Source organism: Echinops telfairi, unplaced genomic scaffold, assembly GCF_000313985.2.
Source record: "Echinops telfairi isolate 266 unplaced genomic scaffold, ASM31398v2 ScPeMD7_7469;HRSCAF=8507_0, whole genome shotgun sequence".
Taxonomy (NCBI): domain Eukaryota; kingdom Metazoa; phylum Chordata; class Mammalia; order Afrosoricida; family Tenrecidae; genus Echinops; species Echinops telfairi.
The window spans coordinates 31,972,391-31,991,490 of NW_022111372.1; the positions used below are offsets into that span (position 1 = coordinate 31,972,391).

Sequence of the window (19,100 nt, forward strand, 5' to 3'; positions counted from 1 at the left end):
TGCATTTGGAGACCTGCCACAAAGTACGTACTATTTGAGGAAGAAAGGGAGCCTCCTTTTCTTAAATAAGGGGGTGGGTGGGAATCTCAGTAAATTGCTACAAGCATTGTTTTCTAAAAGTACGTAGCCTGGGATATCTACAAAACACTAAAAAAGTAAAATCGTGCTCATAAAAGCGGTATTTTGCCATTTAAAAAAATTGGAGAATGTTGAAGCAAATTTAAACAAATAAAAGCACGCAGTTTCTTAGCAGTAAGAAAACACAATCCAGGACAGATGACTCCTTCAGGACCAGTGGCTAGTGGCGGGGCCTGGAAGGTGGAGGGAATGTGGGGTAGAAAGGGAGAACCGATTACAAGAATCTACGTATAGCCTCGCTGAGGGATGGACAGGAGAGAAAGGGGGGGAAAGAGTCGTCAGACAGTGTTATGAACATATGACAATAATTTGTGAATTATGAAGGGTTCATGAGGGAGGGGAGAGTGGGGAGTGGGGGAGAAATGAGCAGCCAATATTAAGGGCTCAGGTGGAAGGCAAGTGTTTTGAGAATGATGGCAACAAATGTATATATGTGCTTGACACAAAGGATGTATGGATTGTGATGGGAATTGTACGAGCCCCCAATAAAATGATTTTTAAAAAAGCACTAAGGCTCTTGGTTTTATTTTATAGCAGTAAGAGCTTAAAACTAAGACTCCTGGTTTGATTTTATAGAATAAATTGCAGAATAAAAAGACCATTTGGGTACCCAATATCACGTTGTCTTAGTCTTTTTATTAACTTGTTTTGTACCCTTTTAGATCCTCACTGATTTCAAAATTACATTGCAAAGGAATATTTTCTAGAAAGCTGATTAAAAGTATTGTAAGTAGGGTGATGTTAATACATTGGTCACGATTTAAGTTTCTCAAATTTCAGAGAACAGTTTTACAGGGTTCAATTTTAAATGCTTATTTCATGCAATAATAAAAGCCACTTTAAAAATTTTTAAATGCATGTTCAAATTAAATACTAAACTAGAAAGGGATTCAATTATGAAAGGAAATCCACAGAAACTTAATCCCACCAGAATTAAAAATTCAAAGTTCAAATTTTCATTCCACTGAAAATTGTTTTAAAATTTTGCATAAAAGTGTTAACTGAGACTTAAGCTACTTTTATTGTATGGTATATATTGAGGCAAGAATATATCCAATAGACATTTTTTATGAAATTAAGTGCAAATATGGGACTGAAAATAGGTTTTAACACTTCATTAGAGCTCAAAAATCAAACCCCATACAACTAAAATATTAGTTTATTAGGAATGCTCCCCTTTTTCACCCATACTATTGACAAGATATTGGTATCAGTATTTAAGATGAAACTGTACTGCATACAGAGCAAAGAACAGACTCTGGGTTAGAAATAGTCTGGCTTATGCATTTAAAAAAAAAAAAACATTTTTTAAAGAGACATGCAGCCACAAATTTCTCAAGTAATCAAGACACTTGGTCCATCTGCATAACCAAAAGAATATGTATTAGTCATTAATGAAAAAGGAATAGAAAATCAGGAGTTTCTATAGTTTTTCAGATTTATACATGCAAATCATATATTAATATTCACAGATATTTTAATGGAAAACAATTGCTCCTAACATTTTATTTTTCCAGTAACATATTTGTATTTTGATTTGACAGTACATTTATTTAATCTGCTCTCAATGGCAATAAATATTAACAATAAATTAAACCGCATTGTAAAGAAATTATTTGTGAATTATAATGACCAGGTCCTCAAATCCTAGCAAAATCCACAATAAAATTGCCCAGACATGCAGTCGATGGTGTTCTGATGGAATTTAATAAATTCGCTGTGTTCATAGAACGTTCTTTTAAGGTGCTACAATATACCTTTTCATAAAGGAACACAAGAGGATTTCACAGTATCATCTTAAAAATGACTGATTTTAATCTATAGTTTCTTTTTCCTAATTAAAACTAAAATCAGCCTCTTACTGAGGTACATTTTGGCATCTCTGTAAATGCTACGTGCAAGTAGAAATAAGGTAAAGAAGTTGTGATAGTCACATTCATCCCTTTCATAGAAAAATATATTCCCTGAATTAGTCCTATCAAATGGTCATCATTCAGTATGAATTTCAATGTTATACAATTGCTTATTTCTGACACTCAGAATTCAATTATCAACATCCCCAATACTGATTCCCTCAATCCCTCTAGTTTGTTTTATACTTTGGGGATGTTAATTGTAGGGACTTTTTTGCTTTACTCAAAAATTAGGCTGAGTGGCACTTGCGAATGAATTGTGCCCACAGTACTGTCCATTATTTCAGTAGTGACACCATAGTCATGGTGGTCTGGGTTTTCATATTCTAATGTAGAACTCTTAAAGCGAGCATCAGGTTGATTTGGAAATTGTTTCAGTCCTTGGAAGATTTTCCTACATATTCTGTACACTTCTCATTATTTTCTTCCTCTAAGAATCAAGAGGTTTCTTCAAGGCCCTAGCTTTCTGGAAAGGAGTAGGAATCTTACGGCAGGCCAATTGTAGTTTCTTTCCATCTCTCCAACTACAGGCTCCATAATTTTATTTCCTCCTCTGAATTCTGTTCATATCTGTTGCAAGGACTGACTGGCTGGAAGCCGTCCTCCCATTCTGGCCCTCTGAATTATGGCTTTTAGAAAATTCCTCTCAAAAGATGCAGAGATTTACTTCAGAACTAGTAGCAGAACACAACTGCCAGTTTACTGTAGCCCCGATTTCCATGTCTACATTTTCAGATACTAAAATGCTTTCCAGAATCTGAACCACCTTAAAAAAATTTTAAAGCATTTTGCTTTTAGTATCTTCTAGCTATATCACTTCAGAATTTATGCTTGTATCATCCTCTTTATAAACTTTCAGTAATTTTTTCTTAGCCACAGCAGAAGCATTTCGATGGGGCAGTTTCCTGCTACTCTTCCTAATCCAGCCATTTTCTGGTCCTGAAATAATTTCTTTTACATTACTCATTAGCTTTATTTTATTTGCAGCAACAGTAGCACATCTGCGGGGAACCTTCTCAGGTACCATATTTGCTTTCAGAGTTTCACTAGGCACTTGCACTACATCCTTCTGATTATGCATACATGTTCTCATTTTTGTATTGAGTTCTCTGTCTCTAGGAACATATTCTGAAAAATGAGTGAAAGTTCAGGTAAATGCAAAAACTTTGTAACAAGATTTTACAACTATTTACATTCCTCAATGCTCATATTCCTAAGCAATTAAATTTGAAAACTAGATACATTCCTAAAAAGTGAAAAACATACATGATAGTCACCAACACTACTACACACTTTTGATATTGATATACCCTTTCATTTCCTTATCTATCAAAAGCAGCTTTGGATTGTTATTTAATTGCCCTCCAGCTAACATTTTTCATTCTATAAAGATAAAACAGTAGCTGACTTGTGAGGATGAGGTTTAAGCATCATACAATAGCCAAGCTAAAAGCACTTTTAAAAACTGGAGTTTTGAAATAGAATGATGATTCTTCTAAGGTTTAAATTTCAAGATAAACATGTCCTTTATGCAAAAAAAGGTACAAAACATTAAGTTGCTTCCTAGTAGGGAAAAAATGGATACATTAACTTTATATAGTTGACATTTTATTCCTGGCTCATTTTCTTCCAAGTATTTTTATATAAAATACTGATTTCATTCTTATTATTCTTTACCAATTTTGAGATTAACTTATAGCCCAGTAGCTAGTTCGTGATCTAAGTTGGAAACTTAAAAACAAGCCCATACAGCTTTACAGAAGCCAGCTGCTTCATCTTTCTTCCATGGAATGGCTGGCGAATTTGAATTGCCAGCATTCTGGTTAGCATTCCAATGTTTTTCCCTAAATAAAAACTAAGTTCAAATTACTCTAAAATTTTAAAGCTGAAATGGCCATTCAAGACAACTTACCTAACATCATCTCGAAAATATGTAAACTGAGGTCAAGGTGTGAAATACCACATCCTGAGTAAAAGTGATGTTAGAGCCAGACGGAGACTTATTAACAGACATTTTACCCTATTCAAGATGCAATACCCTCTACTGAAAGTTCTGAAAACTTTATTTAAAAATGCTTGCTACCTAGACAAACCAAAAAACAAACTCGCTGCCATTGAGTCAATACCGAGTCATAGCAACCCTGTAGAACAGAGTAGAACTGCCCCGGTGATTTCAAGCTGATCATGCAGTTAGCAGCCCAAAGCATAAGCACTGCAGCACCAGGTATCCTCTCTAGACAAGCAGAGCACAAAGTACACTACAGAAAGCAGGCCTGCTTGAAAAGCTGAGGCAGTTCCAGAAAAGGCTGGCTTGAGAAAACATCCGAATTGTAGAGAGAAACCGGATTTGCCAAACATACTAAGGTGGATTTGTTTTTAAACCCATGTCTCAAAATGCAATCTAATTAGTACTCCCCTAGGCCAGAAGTGTCAGACTTTGGTAAAATTCCATCGGGTGTTTACTCTCTGATTTAGACCTTATGTAATGGCTAATCTTGCAGCAAAACTATTTAAAACTTCCTTGATGATGCCCAAGTCTTGATAGGGTAGTTCTTGTTGAACCCCACTGCCAGTTCCCAGTTCAAGCAGGAGAGCTTCTAGACCAGGGAAATAACCATTCGACATCTGTAGTACTTATATTTACTAAACACTAGAACATAAGGGCTATCAGGTTCTGTGTTTTGGGCCCTCTGTCACCAAGCCGAAGGGGCAAATAGGGGCAGGCAAAACACTCTATGGGTTGACATTAATAAACACAGGGAGATCTGCAAAGTCCTCTGCCTTCTAAATGAGAGCGCTTCATCCATCCATTAAATCGATTTCAAAGTTGTGCTTTCTCAGTAGACACAAATCTTGCCCTGAGGTCAAAAGCTACTTTTACTAAAATCAGCCCTCCCGCAGCCTGTTTGCTGTTGCATGATTCACTTTCCCACAGCAATTCTGAGCATGCTTTGCTCAATATCAATTACCTGAGTTATAAACTGCACTTCAGCTGGTTAAGCTCTCCCCATACAGCCTACCCTCTCCAACTCCTTAACTGGGACTGTGGAGACACACACTCGAAAAATCTGGGAAGAGGAAAGTGGCTTGGAATGTTCTTAACCACTTCAAATAATCCTCTTAAGAATTTATATTATAACCTGAGAAAGCCATAATGAACCTTTAAAATTGAAATATTTTCTAAAAGTGACAAAAAAGTATATAGACTGCACCCTGACACAGGTAGGCTCAGGAAACAAGGTAGTCCCGTAAATTCCAGCTCCCAGGTTTCATTGCATAACTGTCTTCACCAAACCATCCCAGATCCAAATGATCTTAAATGGATTAGGAAAATGTTACAATATGCTATAAAAATGTCAAATGAAAATTAAATATAAAGGTGTGTATGCATAGCAAAATTATGGTAAAATGTGTACTATATGGTGGCATGAAGCTATACTGTTATTACTAAAGCAACTGGATCCATTTGCAGGATGAAAATGTTACTACATGACTGGTGTTCCCAACAACATGCCAAATTAGATAGTATAGATAAAATCTTATTACAATGAACAAACTAACAAATTTGTAAGTTGTGATAGAAGACTGTAATTTTGGATGTGATTTAAGTGCCTACTGTCATGTCCAGAGTTGATTTTGACAGACCCCATGTGACAAAGCAGAACTGTTGCCACCTACGGTTTCCTAGGTGTAATCTTTGGATAGTTAAGTCTCTTTCCACAAAAGGAGTCACTGATGAGCTCCACCTGCTAAATTTTGGGTAAGCAGTCAACTAATTTCTAACTACCACACCACCTTTATAAGTATTTATACTGACAACTTTGAAACCTTTGAAAACTTTGAAAATTGACATTTTAATACATTCCTATGTGTAATCCAGAATAAGGGAAAATGCTTAAGATTGAGAATAAATTAAAATCAAGTTTAAAAAAATAAGGAAATCTGAACTTCAAATAAAGAATTATGAACAGAGAATATGGGTGTAAATTACACTGCATACAAAAGCAACCTCCAAGATGGGAAAGCTATTACCTCTGGTGTATCCCACCTTCAATGACTAATTACAGAAAAGCAAAGTCAAAAGCAAAGCAATCGGATGACAGGAGTGACTATGAAGAATTGAAAAAAGAAAAAAAACCATACATGTAAGTCAGTGATTAATTTTATTACTGAGAACTTGGTAAATTATAAAGTGCTTTATTCTCCTTGAGAAATCTACAAACAGTTTTGAGAAATATATACAGGATAATTCAGGGCTAGAGAAGTCCAATCTGTATGTTAGGGTACAAGCTTAAGAATTTGAGGGGACACTAATCTAACATTTGTAGTAGTGTCGTTTACTACTAACAAACCAGTACAGTCCCATTAAGACCTGCTGTGCTATAGTCCTTGGATCAGCCCAATGTGTCGAATAGCCACTAAGTGCTTGAGCCACTGTTGTTCTCCCAAAAAACAGTTCCCTATTTGGGTATGGAAAAACAAATCAGAATTGTAAAATTTTACATTGTAGAAGTGCTCCATTAAAGTTTACCAGATGGTCGCTTCAAATTGTATCTCCTACATCAAAATATGTATTCTAAGATGGTTTGCAATGAATAAAAATTTAGAGACAACAATTCTGATTAAAATATTAACCTCTTAATGTGTTTCTAAGTACTCAGCTCCCAATTATGGCACAATACAAAATTTTCTAAATCCAAAATAAACTTCGCATCTTTGTTAATTATAAATTTGAGAATGGAAAAATATTCAACTCAAAATGAAAATGTATTAGCCTATTTCATATACTTTTTAAGTATTAACATCTATTGTGGTGGTTGAAAAAAATCGAGACCACGTGATTGATAATCCTTTATCTTCTACTTAGAACTTCCAAGTAAGCTCTTCTCTCAAAGGTGGTTTCAGATGTCCTCTTTCTTGTCTACCCTTCAACCAAAATAATGAGATGACCAAAAGCAGAAATCATACAGCATTTGTCAATGATGTTTATCTCCCCCAAGGCAAAAGTTTTCAAAAGAATTCCTTAAACTGAAAAGTTCTCTCTCAAGATGGCTGTAAAATAAAAACTGTTGGGTTTTTAGAAGCACTTTTCTCTCCTAGGGAAACTATTAACACTCAGAATTCTTAACCTCTACAGGACGTCAATGATGAGTGTCAGATTGCCAGGAACAATTCTAAAGTCTAGAATTAGACCCTAATTTAGCCACTTTTAGGGTTGTATAGATGAACTTATCTTAAACCTTCAACATATTCAGTGAACTGTTTTGATCTACCTCATCACAATAGTTTGTTGTCATCCCCTGAGAAGAAAATCTTAAATTCTCCCAAGATTTGTGATGGCTATTACAAAAAACTTTAATCTGATAAAAGTTCTATGAATTTAAGGACCTATATTCATCTACGTATTTATTTTTAAAGAGGTAGTTCAGAGGGTTTCAAACTAAACAAGGGCAAGAGAGAGTATCAGAAATAAACGTTTTTCCACTGCTATTGGCAAGCAGCACATTTCAAACACTTCCGTGACTATCCCCTTTTCAATTCTATCTTGTGACCCACTGCATTTTCACCTGACTCAAATCTACAACTTGTAGTCCTGAAGTCCACTTGCAGGAAAATACATCACAAGAGGTAAAGGCAAAGTACTTATTTCGGACAAGTGGTAAGATGAACTGCAAGAGAAATGGACTGAATGCTTACATACCTGAAGGAATTGGCCAGCCAGGGTCTCCTTGGCTTACAGCAATTTAAAAAGTCCGTTGCTTATTCAGTTTAGGATGAAGAGGCTATACTATATTTATCATGCTTACTACTTTAGATATCAATTTTCTAATATGCTGGTGTAGTCATGAATTAACTTAGAAAGTTAAATTTGAGATCTGATATGGGGAAAAATTAACTCTTGGGATAAGATCCTGTGATACTGTTAGATTTTACAAGTGCCATGATAGTATGTGCAGTTATAGTCCAAAGACTAGAAAATACTTCAATAAATTAAAAACTAGATTCCATTAATTTTTTACCACTGATAGAAAAAGGCATTAGTTTCTGGTTGACCTTGACCAGCTAAGAGAAGTCAGGGCTGCTGCAGTCAATAGTCTATCTTAATTGATCATCTCATTTTAATTGAATCAATTAAAATGCCTTTTCTCTTTGGCAATTTATTTCTCATTTAAATTTACCTTAAACTAACTTACAAACTAGAATACGTCCAGAAAATACTGTAATATCAGTAGACTCAATGACTTGGTCTTGATATACTTGACACATAGACGTGTGGTCTACACTTACTTACATGTGACCATGTGAAGAGCGTGTACATCTGTAGAGCCCAAATGTAACCTGCCCAACATAACCAATCTCCATCAAATGCAAGGACAGTTTTATCAGGAGAGACCAAATACAAATCTTGAGACTTTTTTGGCTGCTAAATTAACATTAATAGGAGTCAGTTTGGCAGAGTAAACAATGAAATGATGGTGGGAGGAAAAGGTCTCTCTTAACTTTGAGAAAGAAATGCCCTGTTGTCCTTAGGCAACATTTATCATTTTAGGCAATTGATTTAAATTCCTCTCTTAAAATGCTAAGAGTACCCAACACAGCCCTCAGCATTACATTTTTTACTCTTCAATCCTATACACAAATTCACAATTTGAGCTACAATTAGGATTAACATTTACTGGTTTAGACTGGAAATAAATTTGGTTTGTTTTTACAATCCAAAATATTAGGAGAAGCAACAATTCTCGACACTTACACTCATAAGTAGAAAATTTCTTAAGAGTTTCTACTTTATTTTTCCCTCATATCCACAGCAGTGAAGGGTTATTTTAAATAATAACAGACGGAAAAGTTCCATTACAATAAAGACGTTTCATTGCACTCTGTCATACTAGAATAACTGAACTCTAACTTACATTCAATGTAAGAAAAAAATAAGCATTTGGTGACAATTCCAAGATATCTGATAAAGTAAACATATTGATTTAATATTGCTAAAAAGGAGTTGGTATTTGTTACAAAAAGGTAAGGCTGAAAGACCTCTTCATTTTTAAGTTAGTCAAAAAAACAATTACAACTGAGCAGAAATGAAAACATTTGTATGCACCTTTAACAATGGTCTTACATTCTACTGAAATATAAACTTCTATTTTCCCATTTGGCACAGATTTAATTTGTACTGGCAGATTGAAATTCTTTCAACTTTTAATACTGAACAGTAAAGTTAAATTATTTTGATTATTCTAAGCAAAACAGGCCAATGGACCTAATGTTATTTTTACTTAGATCAACCACCCATAATGAATCAAGGATTTAGTGATGCATCTTATTTTTAGAGCCCAGTATCCTTATATGACATTTTTTTATTTGTTTTATACTCTTCTTTCTCCATTTGCACTTCTAGGTTCTGGTGTCTTTTCTGAAAACTCTCATTTTCTTAAAACTAATCTCCCTTTCAGATACAACTCTACCATTTGAAAAGAAACCTTTGTGCTTTAACTTATAGACATTGTAACTGTTTTAGTATGATCAGTTTAAGAATTACTAAATTGAGAGATAATTGCATCAAAAATTGGAGAATGACCACCCTAGAAATTATCTCCAAATGAAACACATTTTTACTTTGTCATCAAGCCTTCTTTTAAATAAGTAGCATATGAGGCAGAGGGATTATACCTATTTTTAAATGTATATATATATATTTTTTTCTTAGTATGCTTGGAAAAAATATCCTCCAAAAAGAAGCAGAAATCAAATCTCAGTATCTTTTTCTTTTAAACCACAGAATTGTGAAATCATGGTACTTTTTTACTTTTGTGAAATCAAAGTAGTCTTTTCTTCTTCTCGTATACACCATTAATTAGTTACTTCAAGTGCATATGAACACTACAGCACTTATTTTTGGATCAGTTCACATTTTGTCTCAAGAAAAAATATGAACTGATCCCAAACGTATTAAAGTACATCTGTGCATTAAATCCCTGTGCATTTTGCAATTAAGAGGAAAATACCAAAGTCAAACGTTCTAGCTCTCAATGTAAACATTTTAAACTATTATTTATTAATTTCCCTTAAAGGTACTTAGGAGTGTGTGTGTCACAGATTCAAAGTTAACCTCAGGAATAGCACCATGGCACCAGCACCACCCCCCACCAAAAAAACCCCCCAAAACATAGGAATGATTCTCGCCATAATCCCTCAGTTTTACTTAAGTACTTGAGAATTTTCTATTGACAACCATACTTTAAAATGTCACTAAGTCCAATTCTAGTGTTTTCTTGTTATCCAAATACTGCTTTGAAACACAAGAGTCCAGCCACTTGGGACAATATTAGTTACTGGTTGACCATCAATAACCAGTTAATTGAGTCCAAAGGATGAGAACAGTATGATAAATTCTAAGCTGTCAGAGAATCTTTTCTCAAAGAGGCTATATGTATTTACTAATGTATCTCTAACTTGTTTATGGATTTTTGGTACCTTTTTGCAGAAGATGGTAAACATGGAGTTATAACCCTGAGAATAGATATAAAAGAGAAGCTTAAAAAGAGTTTAAATAAATTAATGCAATTGGCATCTACCACCAGTTCTAAAAATCAGGCAAGAAAGGGGGATTCCATGAACTTTCTCAGGTCAATTACCATGAATAAATCTGTATACTATATATTTAACTTTGAAAAGAGCATCAGAATTGTGAGTGATGGCAGCCATCTACACAACAAAATAAGAGGTAGATACCCCACCTATCTGAGTTGTACTGTTCTAAAATACCCTTGCTCTTACATTGCAATTGAAAGGTACCTTCTACCATGTCAAATGGAATCAGTAACTAAAAAGTAAGAACACTTAAGAACATTCATTCTCTGATTACACCAGAGCCTAATTATTTGCCAAATCTGCCACCTTAAGGATGCACAGAAGGGAAAGAGGTTAATTTTGTTTGGCACCAACACAAGTAGGGCCACAAAGTAATCTAAGGTGGTGGTGCTCTATGTAATACACCCCTCAACTACTGAGCATGTAAACCATATTTTAATCAAGTCCATCTCCAGGCACGAATAAGCTTGAAATAGCCACCTCCACTGTCTGGAGTAGCCTCACCTATCAAGTAGAAAATATTTGGCTGGAAAATAAGTGTACTATGGTATTTGATATGATAATTGTTTTTCTTTTTAAATGTACTCCAAAATTATTTTTCCACCAAATGTGACAGTTTCTAGACTTAGACTAGAAATCACGAATAATGATACTTAGTTGTCCTCAAGGGGGGGAAAATATTATGAATCACTTGGCAGCAATAAACTAAAATAAGAGGTGGAAAAATGGCATTTAACTACTTCCCTATGTTGTTGAGATTTGCAATTGCACTTTTAACAAAAGACTGTAAAATTTCAATGCAGAGAAATCTACATGTAACTTAAATACCTTTCTAGCCCTGTACATACTACTTTAAAAAAAAAGAAAAGCACACACACATCCTAAGTCTAAGGCACACAAACTCCGCTATTTCACAGAATAAGACTATTGGAAGAGCAACATTTTGGTTAAATCCTTTAAATTGAAACCTGGAGATCTTCAATAAAGATAAATTAGATAGCATTTTGTTAGTGCACAATTAAAAGGAAAACACTACAACTATGCTCTGGCCTTAGAGGTTTTAAAATTACGCTCAAACATTTAAAAAAAAATTTACCAGCACTTTATAAATTCAAGTTTATCAAATAAAAGTGATCATGTTTTCCTTAAGAAGGAAAAGGTAGACTCAATAGCACTTGCAAAAAATACTGAAAGCCATTTCAATTAAAATAACCAGATCTGATATAATGTATACTATGAAAGTAGCCAGAGAAGGAAAGTTTTACTGGGGGTAGTGGTGGTAGGGGGAAGTGGTAGGTACCTTGCCTACTAATCATGGCTATACCTCCCATGATTATAATGTCAGTATGTACATAATATTTATGGGGGGAAAAACCAACAACCTGTAAACAGAGGTCATATGAAATCATTACACTACTAAGGATAAGGGATTAGAAACTACCACTCCTTGACAAATTAAAAAAATATTAATTATTGCAGGACACTTGCTACCATGAAAGTAATGCTCAATGGTTTTGATAACCAGGATGTCTAGTGTTTAACAGATTTCAAAATCTTGCTATATGTAGTCAAATACTGTCAATAGATCTGCCCCCAAAATGAAGCATATTTTGGCACCTGTGCTGAATGCTGCTACAAAAGCAAGTGCAAATAAAAAATAACAGTCATGATTAAGTCACATTCATAACTTTTCATAGAAAAATATAAATATATTCCCTGAATTGTAGGACAAAAAATAATTTCAACAGCCAGCTTTCACCATAAATCCCAGTACATTTTCTCTGTAAATGAACTGGTTTTCCCTCAAGGTCATAAGGTGCAGTCATCGAACATATTTTCTAAACCTCTATCATCATCCCCATCATGGTATCTCACAGTCCTTCTACCCTGATTTCTCGTTTTTATTTTTGAACGTCGAAGAACTCGCTTAGATTTTGCATAGTCCAAATCCTCCCAGTCATTGTCATCCACATTTAACTTAGATCGTCGTTTGCTTTGTCTCTGATGTCTCACAGTTTTAGATAAGGTAGCTGTAAAAGTTTTACCTTTTCTAAGTACTTTTGCTTTTCCTTTTGTTTTTCTCTTTTTGGTTTTTTTATTATTACTAGAATCAGTATCTGATTCAGATGCAGATCCCAAATCTGAATCAGACTTGGGACTGGTATCAGGTCTAAAGTTTGAGCTTCCTGTTGTTTCTGAAATGTCAACATTTTCCTGCTCAGGGTGCCGTCTCTTCCTTTTATTTTCCATCTCTCCTGCTTGCTGAGACTCAGGAATCACTTTTGTCTTGCTAAAAGGAGCCTTCCCATAGGTCCTGAGTCTTCTGCCATTCCACCTCCGCAAGCCATAATTTGGTTCTTCTTCAAAGTTACTCTCTGCAGGTGCTTTTGGCGTCAAAGTTGAAGCAGCAGAACGTTTTCGCCCAATCTTATTCTGTGGAATATGGCTTTTTGAACATTCTTCTGAAGACTTAGTTACAGAATGTTTTGTTTTAGAAGGTGCAGCATTTGTTTTGTGACTATTGATATGCTTGGTCTTCCATTCTGAATTCAAATTACTTTCCGAGTCCGAGTCTCCATTAAAAGATTGACTAACACTTTTTGTACTACCTTCCGAATCAGCTTCTGGTAGCTTACCATCACAGGAATACTGTTCATTTGGCACTTCACAGTTTACATTCCCCTCAGAATTACTCATCTTCTTAGTTGTGGCACAGGTTGAATAGGGGGGCTTTTTCCTTCCGTTTTTGCTTCTAGTACATGTGCTTTTTAAACTAACATCTTCAGCACTCATTACCTTGACCTTATTGGAGGCTGAAGTTGTACATCTTCGAGGAAATCTTGGAAAGCCTGTTTTGAATTGTAATGATCTCTTAATCACCTTTGAGTTATTTTCCAAATCACTGGAACAGACCCTTTTCCTGGAAGCTTTCTGGCTGTGCTCATTGTCTTGTGATGTAGAATCTAAAAATTAAGAATATTCTTTTAGTCTTTAATAAAAGTAACAAATAAAAAAAATTAAATTATATCTAATGATGTTTAAATGGCTATTAACCCCCCCTTGCAAAGTCTGACAGGTTCAATATGAGACAATTAACATAAGTCCAAAATTCTGGTTATTTTGGGAGGGATGGTTGCTAAATGACAGAAGGAACTCTTAATATTTCATAAAAATAAATTTTAAAATTTAAAAACTCACTACTATTAAGTCAAAGCCGTTAACATGACAGTAAGCCACTTAACCCTATAGGGCACCACAGAACTGCCTGTCAGTTTCCAAGACTATAACTGTTTACAGGAGTACAAAGTTCTTTCTCCCGAGGAGCTACTGGTGGTTTTAAACAGCTTTCCTTGAGGATTGCAGGCCAACTCCTAACCACTATGTCACCAGGGCTCCTAATACTTCATAGCAATAATGTTTTAAGCCTCAGCACACTTTACAAGTTCAATATAATCCCATTAGGATTATTTTATGCCCATTCTATGTAATATTTTACATAAAGCACATAACGCTAAAATACTATTCTATCAACATGAACACAGACTAAACTGTTTACCACTACACTAGGCCATGTCAACTTACCACTTTCAGCTTCCCTTTTTCCTAATTCTACATACTTTTGATCTTAGCTTTACTTGCTCATCAATATTTTTTAGCATTCCCTGTTTACCTGAGAGATGATCCTAATTCAAAAAGCTGATGTCATTTTTGTGTTTCAGAGTTATGTTTTTAAAAAATAGTCACTGATGAAGAAATACCTCAGAAAAGCTAAGGAAACTAAACGGGTTAATTTAAAGTAATTCACAGGAATAGCTCAGCACTGTTCTATTAGCTGCATTTATTATTATTATTATTATTATTATTATTATTACTTGCCACATTTCTTTCAATCAGTCCTACCTTTTCTTTCAACTTCTAAAACTGTTAAAACCATGGTTTACAGACGAACCACTGCTTCTTCCATCATCAATAAAAGATATTAAAATTTTAATGAAAAGAACTTATAGCCAAGATTGCTGTGAAGTAAACAAACAATATGTATACTCAACATACACATATATATACCCATATCAACATCAGATGCATGGAAGTCTAATAGAGAGTACAAAAGTGGGAAAGAAAAGCACCTACCAGAGTATTTGGGGTGGGGGAGGAGTCTTATGCACGAGTTATAGGGAAGTAGAAACAGGATCAGTATACCAAATGTAAATATTTGTAATTACCTTGTCGAAAATTGTCAGAGTTTTCTTTTCTTTTGTCATCATCTGAATCCACATCTGTTTCAGATACATGCTCCAAGGAACACTGGGCCCCAGCAACAGACTCACACTTCAAATTCCCTGGAATTAAATTTGTTTTCACTTTGTGACTTCTTCCACCTTCTCTATCATCATCCTCAGATTCAAAGTCCTCTGAATCACTCAGGATTTTTGCTTTTTTAAAGCAAGTAGCATCCTTGTGACGTGTATTGTATTTCCTACCCTCACATTTCCCTGAGTCAAAATCTGCTTCCTCATCTTGCTCTGAGATGTCCGATGCTTTTAGTTTTTGCCCAGATGTTGATGGGCGAGCAGTTCTTTTATGGACGTTATCTGAATCATGGCTTTTAGAATCTTCCTCAGAAGACTCTATTTTAAGAAATGTTGTTTTAGAAGTTGCCAGAGTATGAGACTTGTAACCATTAGCATGCCAATTTTTTCGGGCTACTCTTAAATCACTTTCTGACTCTGAATCTCCATTTTCAGATTCCCGAACTGTTTTCCGGGCAACATGAAAAGTGGACACTGGTAATGGTTTTTGTTGAGTTTTTACTTCTTCTTCAATATCTGATTTTAAGCTCTGATCATCTTCAGAATTATGTAATAGCTTTTTTTTAGCTGCAGCAGAAGCATCACGGTGAGGCAGCTTGCGCCCAGAGCAGACACTTTCAGAGCTGGAATTCTCTTCGACATCACTCATTAGCTTTATCTTACTGGCAGCCACAGCAGCACACTTTCTTAGGACTTTACGGTGATTTCCAGTTCTAGATTTTATAATTTCAGAAGTCTGCACTGGATTATTATCAGAGTCACTCAAATAGATTCTCTTTCGAGTGGCTTTTCTACCACATCCATTTTCTAAAGAGATGGGACCTAGAAGTAATGAAAGAATACAAATAAAAAAGTTTCCCATAGTTCAACATTTTTAATACCCTTAAATTTAGCCAATACTCATTTTTCAATATCAAAATCAATTTTCTTTGAACCTAAAAAACAATGAATAATTAATTGTACATTAGTTGCATTACAGCTATTTAATACTTAAATTTATATTATCTTGATATAAATTCCTCCAAAGTTTGAGAAGTCTCTTACCAGTTTTCCTTTGTGCAGCTCGAGTTCTGGTCAACCTGAGATTGCTGCCCCTGGATAACCCCCTATGTAAAGAGGATTCATGAGATCTTGTGCTGTCTTTACTTTCCTCTGAACTATCTGAAGTTGAAGATGACAAAGAGGTAGCTGAAGATTCTTCCATTTCACTTTCTAAAAAAAAGAAAACATTAGTACTTTGAATTACAGATATTATCACACTTTGAGCATCTAAGCCGTTATTTCCCTAACCATATACTAAAAATGATGACAAAGAGGAGGCTGTCTACTCTGATAAAGACAGTCTCAGAAACCCACAGGTACAGTTCTACTGTCCATAGGATTGCTGAGTTGTAATCAATCGGATCGCAGTAAGCAGTGGTTGTACACTAAAAACACTGCTGTCAAGTTGATTCCAACTCACAGTGACTCTATATAGGGTTTCCACACTATTTTCCCATGAGCAACTTGTGAGTTGGAACCACCAACTTTACAGTTTGTAGTTCAAAAATTATCTCACAACACCAGAGTTCCTCACACTGAAAATAGTGTTCAAATACACAGAGTACCCTTTAACAACCAATCCAAAGAGTAGGTGATATATTTTGGCACCATATGGTAAATAATATGAGATACTTAAAAAAAAGAAAGAACAAAGTTCCATTATAAAAATAAATCTAAAAATTAGCTCCACTAACAGTTAAGAGTGTTGAGTTTTAGGTTTATGTCAGATAAGTCAGAATCAACTAGATGGCAGGGAGTTTTGGTTTTGGTATGTCAAACAGACATTTTCAATAGAAAACACACTTACTATAAACAGAATTTCAGTAAAAATATTTCTAGGTTTTTCTCCAGTAGCCCATTTTAACCGCCTCATGTTCAAGAAAGGTCATTCTATGTGTACTCTACACACACACACACACACACACACTCCAAAAAACGGAGATAAATAATACAGATACCATTGTTCCTATATCCCATTTAATGAGTGCACATACACCAGTATGAGCATGAGAGCCACACACTTCTTGTTCCTGAATTAGTGGAAATGTATAGGTCAGACACCATTTTCCTCCATAAAGCTTAACTCTTGTGTTAAAGATGTGGCTTTGTAGGAAGATTCTGAGACAGCAAGATTTCTCCAGACTCTAACCCTTCCCTACATTACTGTCAAACTAGTTTGTCTTCCAGAAACATGATCATCATGACTCCCTTTTTCAACTATTTAAGGAGCTCAAATTCCTCTGCAAAGTTTTCCAGACCAAAATGTGGCTCCACTGTTTCTACTCAACTCTTTATATTATTCCCCCCAACTCAATAGTTACTCTAGGCAATCTTTTCAAATGCACACAATTGTGGGGGGAGGTCAGATGCTAGCAGGCATCCTCCATGAGATCAGTTGCCAGATTGCAGTGGGCCCTGCTCCCTGCTGTTAAAGACAATGGACAGGCTCCTGTAGGTGGAGTTCACACCCCACCTATAATGGTCAGTTGAGCCTGGGAGCAAGTCAAACAGGCTCTATGACATCTAAAGTTAGGCTGCTGTCCTGTATCTAGGATCCGCCCATCTTGCCACATGTATACCCCCAATCCCTCCTCTTCCTATTGCATGTCCCTAGACCACCCTCTCACTGTTGTATAACCTATAGTGCAATCACTTCCTGTGACATATGACTTTACCTGTAATTAGTGGGCTTGTACGCCCCCAAAAGGTATATAGGCCTGGTTAGTGATAGAGGTCCCTCTGGCTGGTCTCTCCCCTTCTCTCCCCTCTCTTCCCCTTCTGCTCTCCAATCCTCTTTCCCTTGTTCCCTTTCCCCCTCTCCCTGTGGACCACCCAAGTGGGGCTGAGGTGAGCAATGCTACCATGTAATGTGTCTGACTGCATTATTGTAATATCTCTTCTATCGCTCATGCTCTAGGTGACTTTAAATATAATACTTATGTATCTCAACCGTATAATTGTGCTTACTAAAACCGTAGGTAGTGGTGGGGAGCTGGCCCCCCCAACCTTATACTACACACAATATATCCTTTCCTTCACTTCTTTTTCTCATATGGATACCTTGCTTACAAAAATGTCCTCTTATCTTTATTCAAGTTTGATCCATGCTAATTCCCATTTCAATTATTTCACAGGTTATTTTCATTGCATATAGTATCAAGATATGGGTAGTTGCCTTTTATGCTGTAAATGCACTCTTTTAAGATGTCGATACAGGGGATTATGGGAGAAGTGATCACAATGATTGACACATAACCACATACACACACCCCTCCAGGGGGGACGAACAACAGAAACCATGGGGGAAGGGAGACAACAGTTGGTGTTAACATATAAAAATAATAATTTATCAAGGGGTCACAAGGGTGGGGGTGAGGAGGAAGGGAAAAAAGAGGAACTGATACCCTCAATAGAAAGAAAATATCTAGAAAAGAAAGATGCCAACATGTGTACAACTATACTTGATATAAGTGATGTGTGTATTGTTATAAGAGTTGTAAGAGCCCCCAATTAAGTGATCTTTTAATTGGAAAAAAAAAAGATGTCACTATAATTCAACCTTTGCACATGTCTGCATGGTGTTTAGCAAGTCTCCACAGCATTTCTAACTTTTGTTCAAAAGTAACAATACCACTTAATGAACTGCTAACTTTTGTTCAAAAGTAACAATACCACTTAATGAAATATTAAGATAATTTAAGACATAATAAAAAGCATTCAATTTTAACAGCAAACAGCATGTAACATCATCTAAATTATCAAAATCACCCATATATACTCGAGTATATGAGCCGACTATTATCAAACAAGGCACCTAATTTTACCACAAAAACGGCATTACAAATGTGCTGAAACACCGGCCTGTGTGATCACGAGGTGTCGAAGGGATCAGTTATCTGCCGTCAAAGAACAAAAAATCATATCATTGTGCGCTCACCTCCATGATAGGATCGCTGAAGACAAATGGGTGCATAAGCAAATGTGACGAAGAAAGCTGATCGTGCCCCACTATCAAAAAGTATAGCATCTGGGGTCTTAAAGGCTTGAAGGTAAACAAGCGGCCATCTAGCTCAGAAGCAACAAAACCCACATGGAAGAAGCA

At 35.6% G+C, this 19,100-nt stretch overlaps 1 protein-coding gene across 2 annotated transcripts in view; it reads right to left on the reverse strand.

Annotated features, from left to right (window-relative positions):
- Window positions 1-2,797: 2,797 nt before the first annotated feature.
- The window catches only part of BRWD1 (bromodomain and WD repeat domain containing 1), a 152,913-nt gene continuing 136,610 nt past the window's right edge, over window positions 2,798-19,100 (reverse strand). For both annotated transcript variants that reach the window (XM_045284556.1, XM_030888683.2), the window contains 4 exons: window positions 16,001-16,168; window positions 14,870-15,778; window positions 12,692-13,609; window positions 2,798-3,179 (listed from right to left, as the gene is read on the reverse strand). In XM_045284556.1, coding sequence (XP_045140491.1) covers window positions 2,860-3,179; window positions 12,692-13,609; window positions 14,870-15,778; window positions 16,001-16,168 — 2,315 coding nt within the window. In that variant the 3' untranslated portion in view covers window positions 2,798-2,859. The remainder of the gene's footprint in view (window positions 3,180-12,691; window positions 13,610-14,869; window positions 15,779-16,000; window positions 16,169-19,100) is intronic.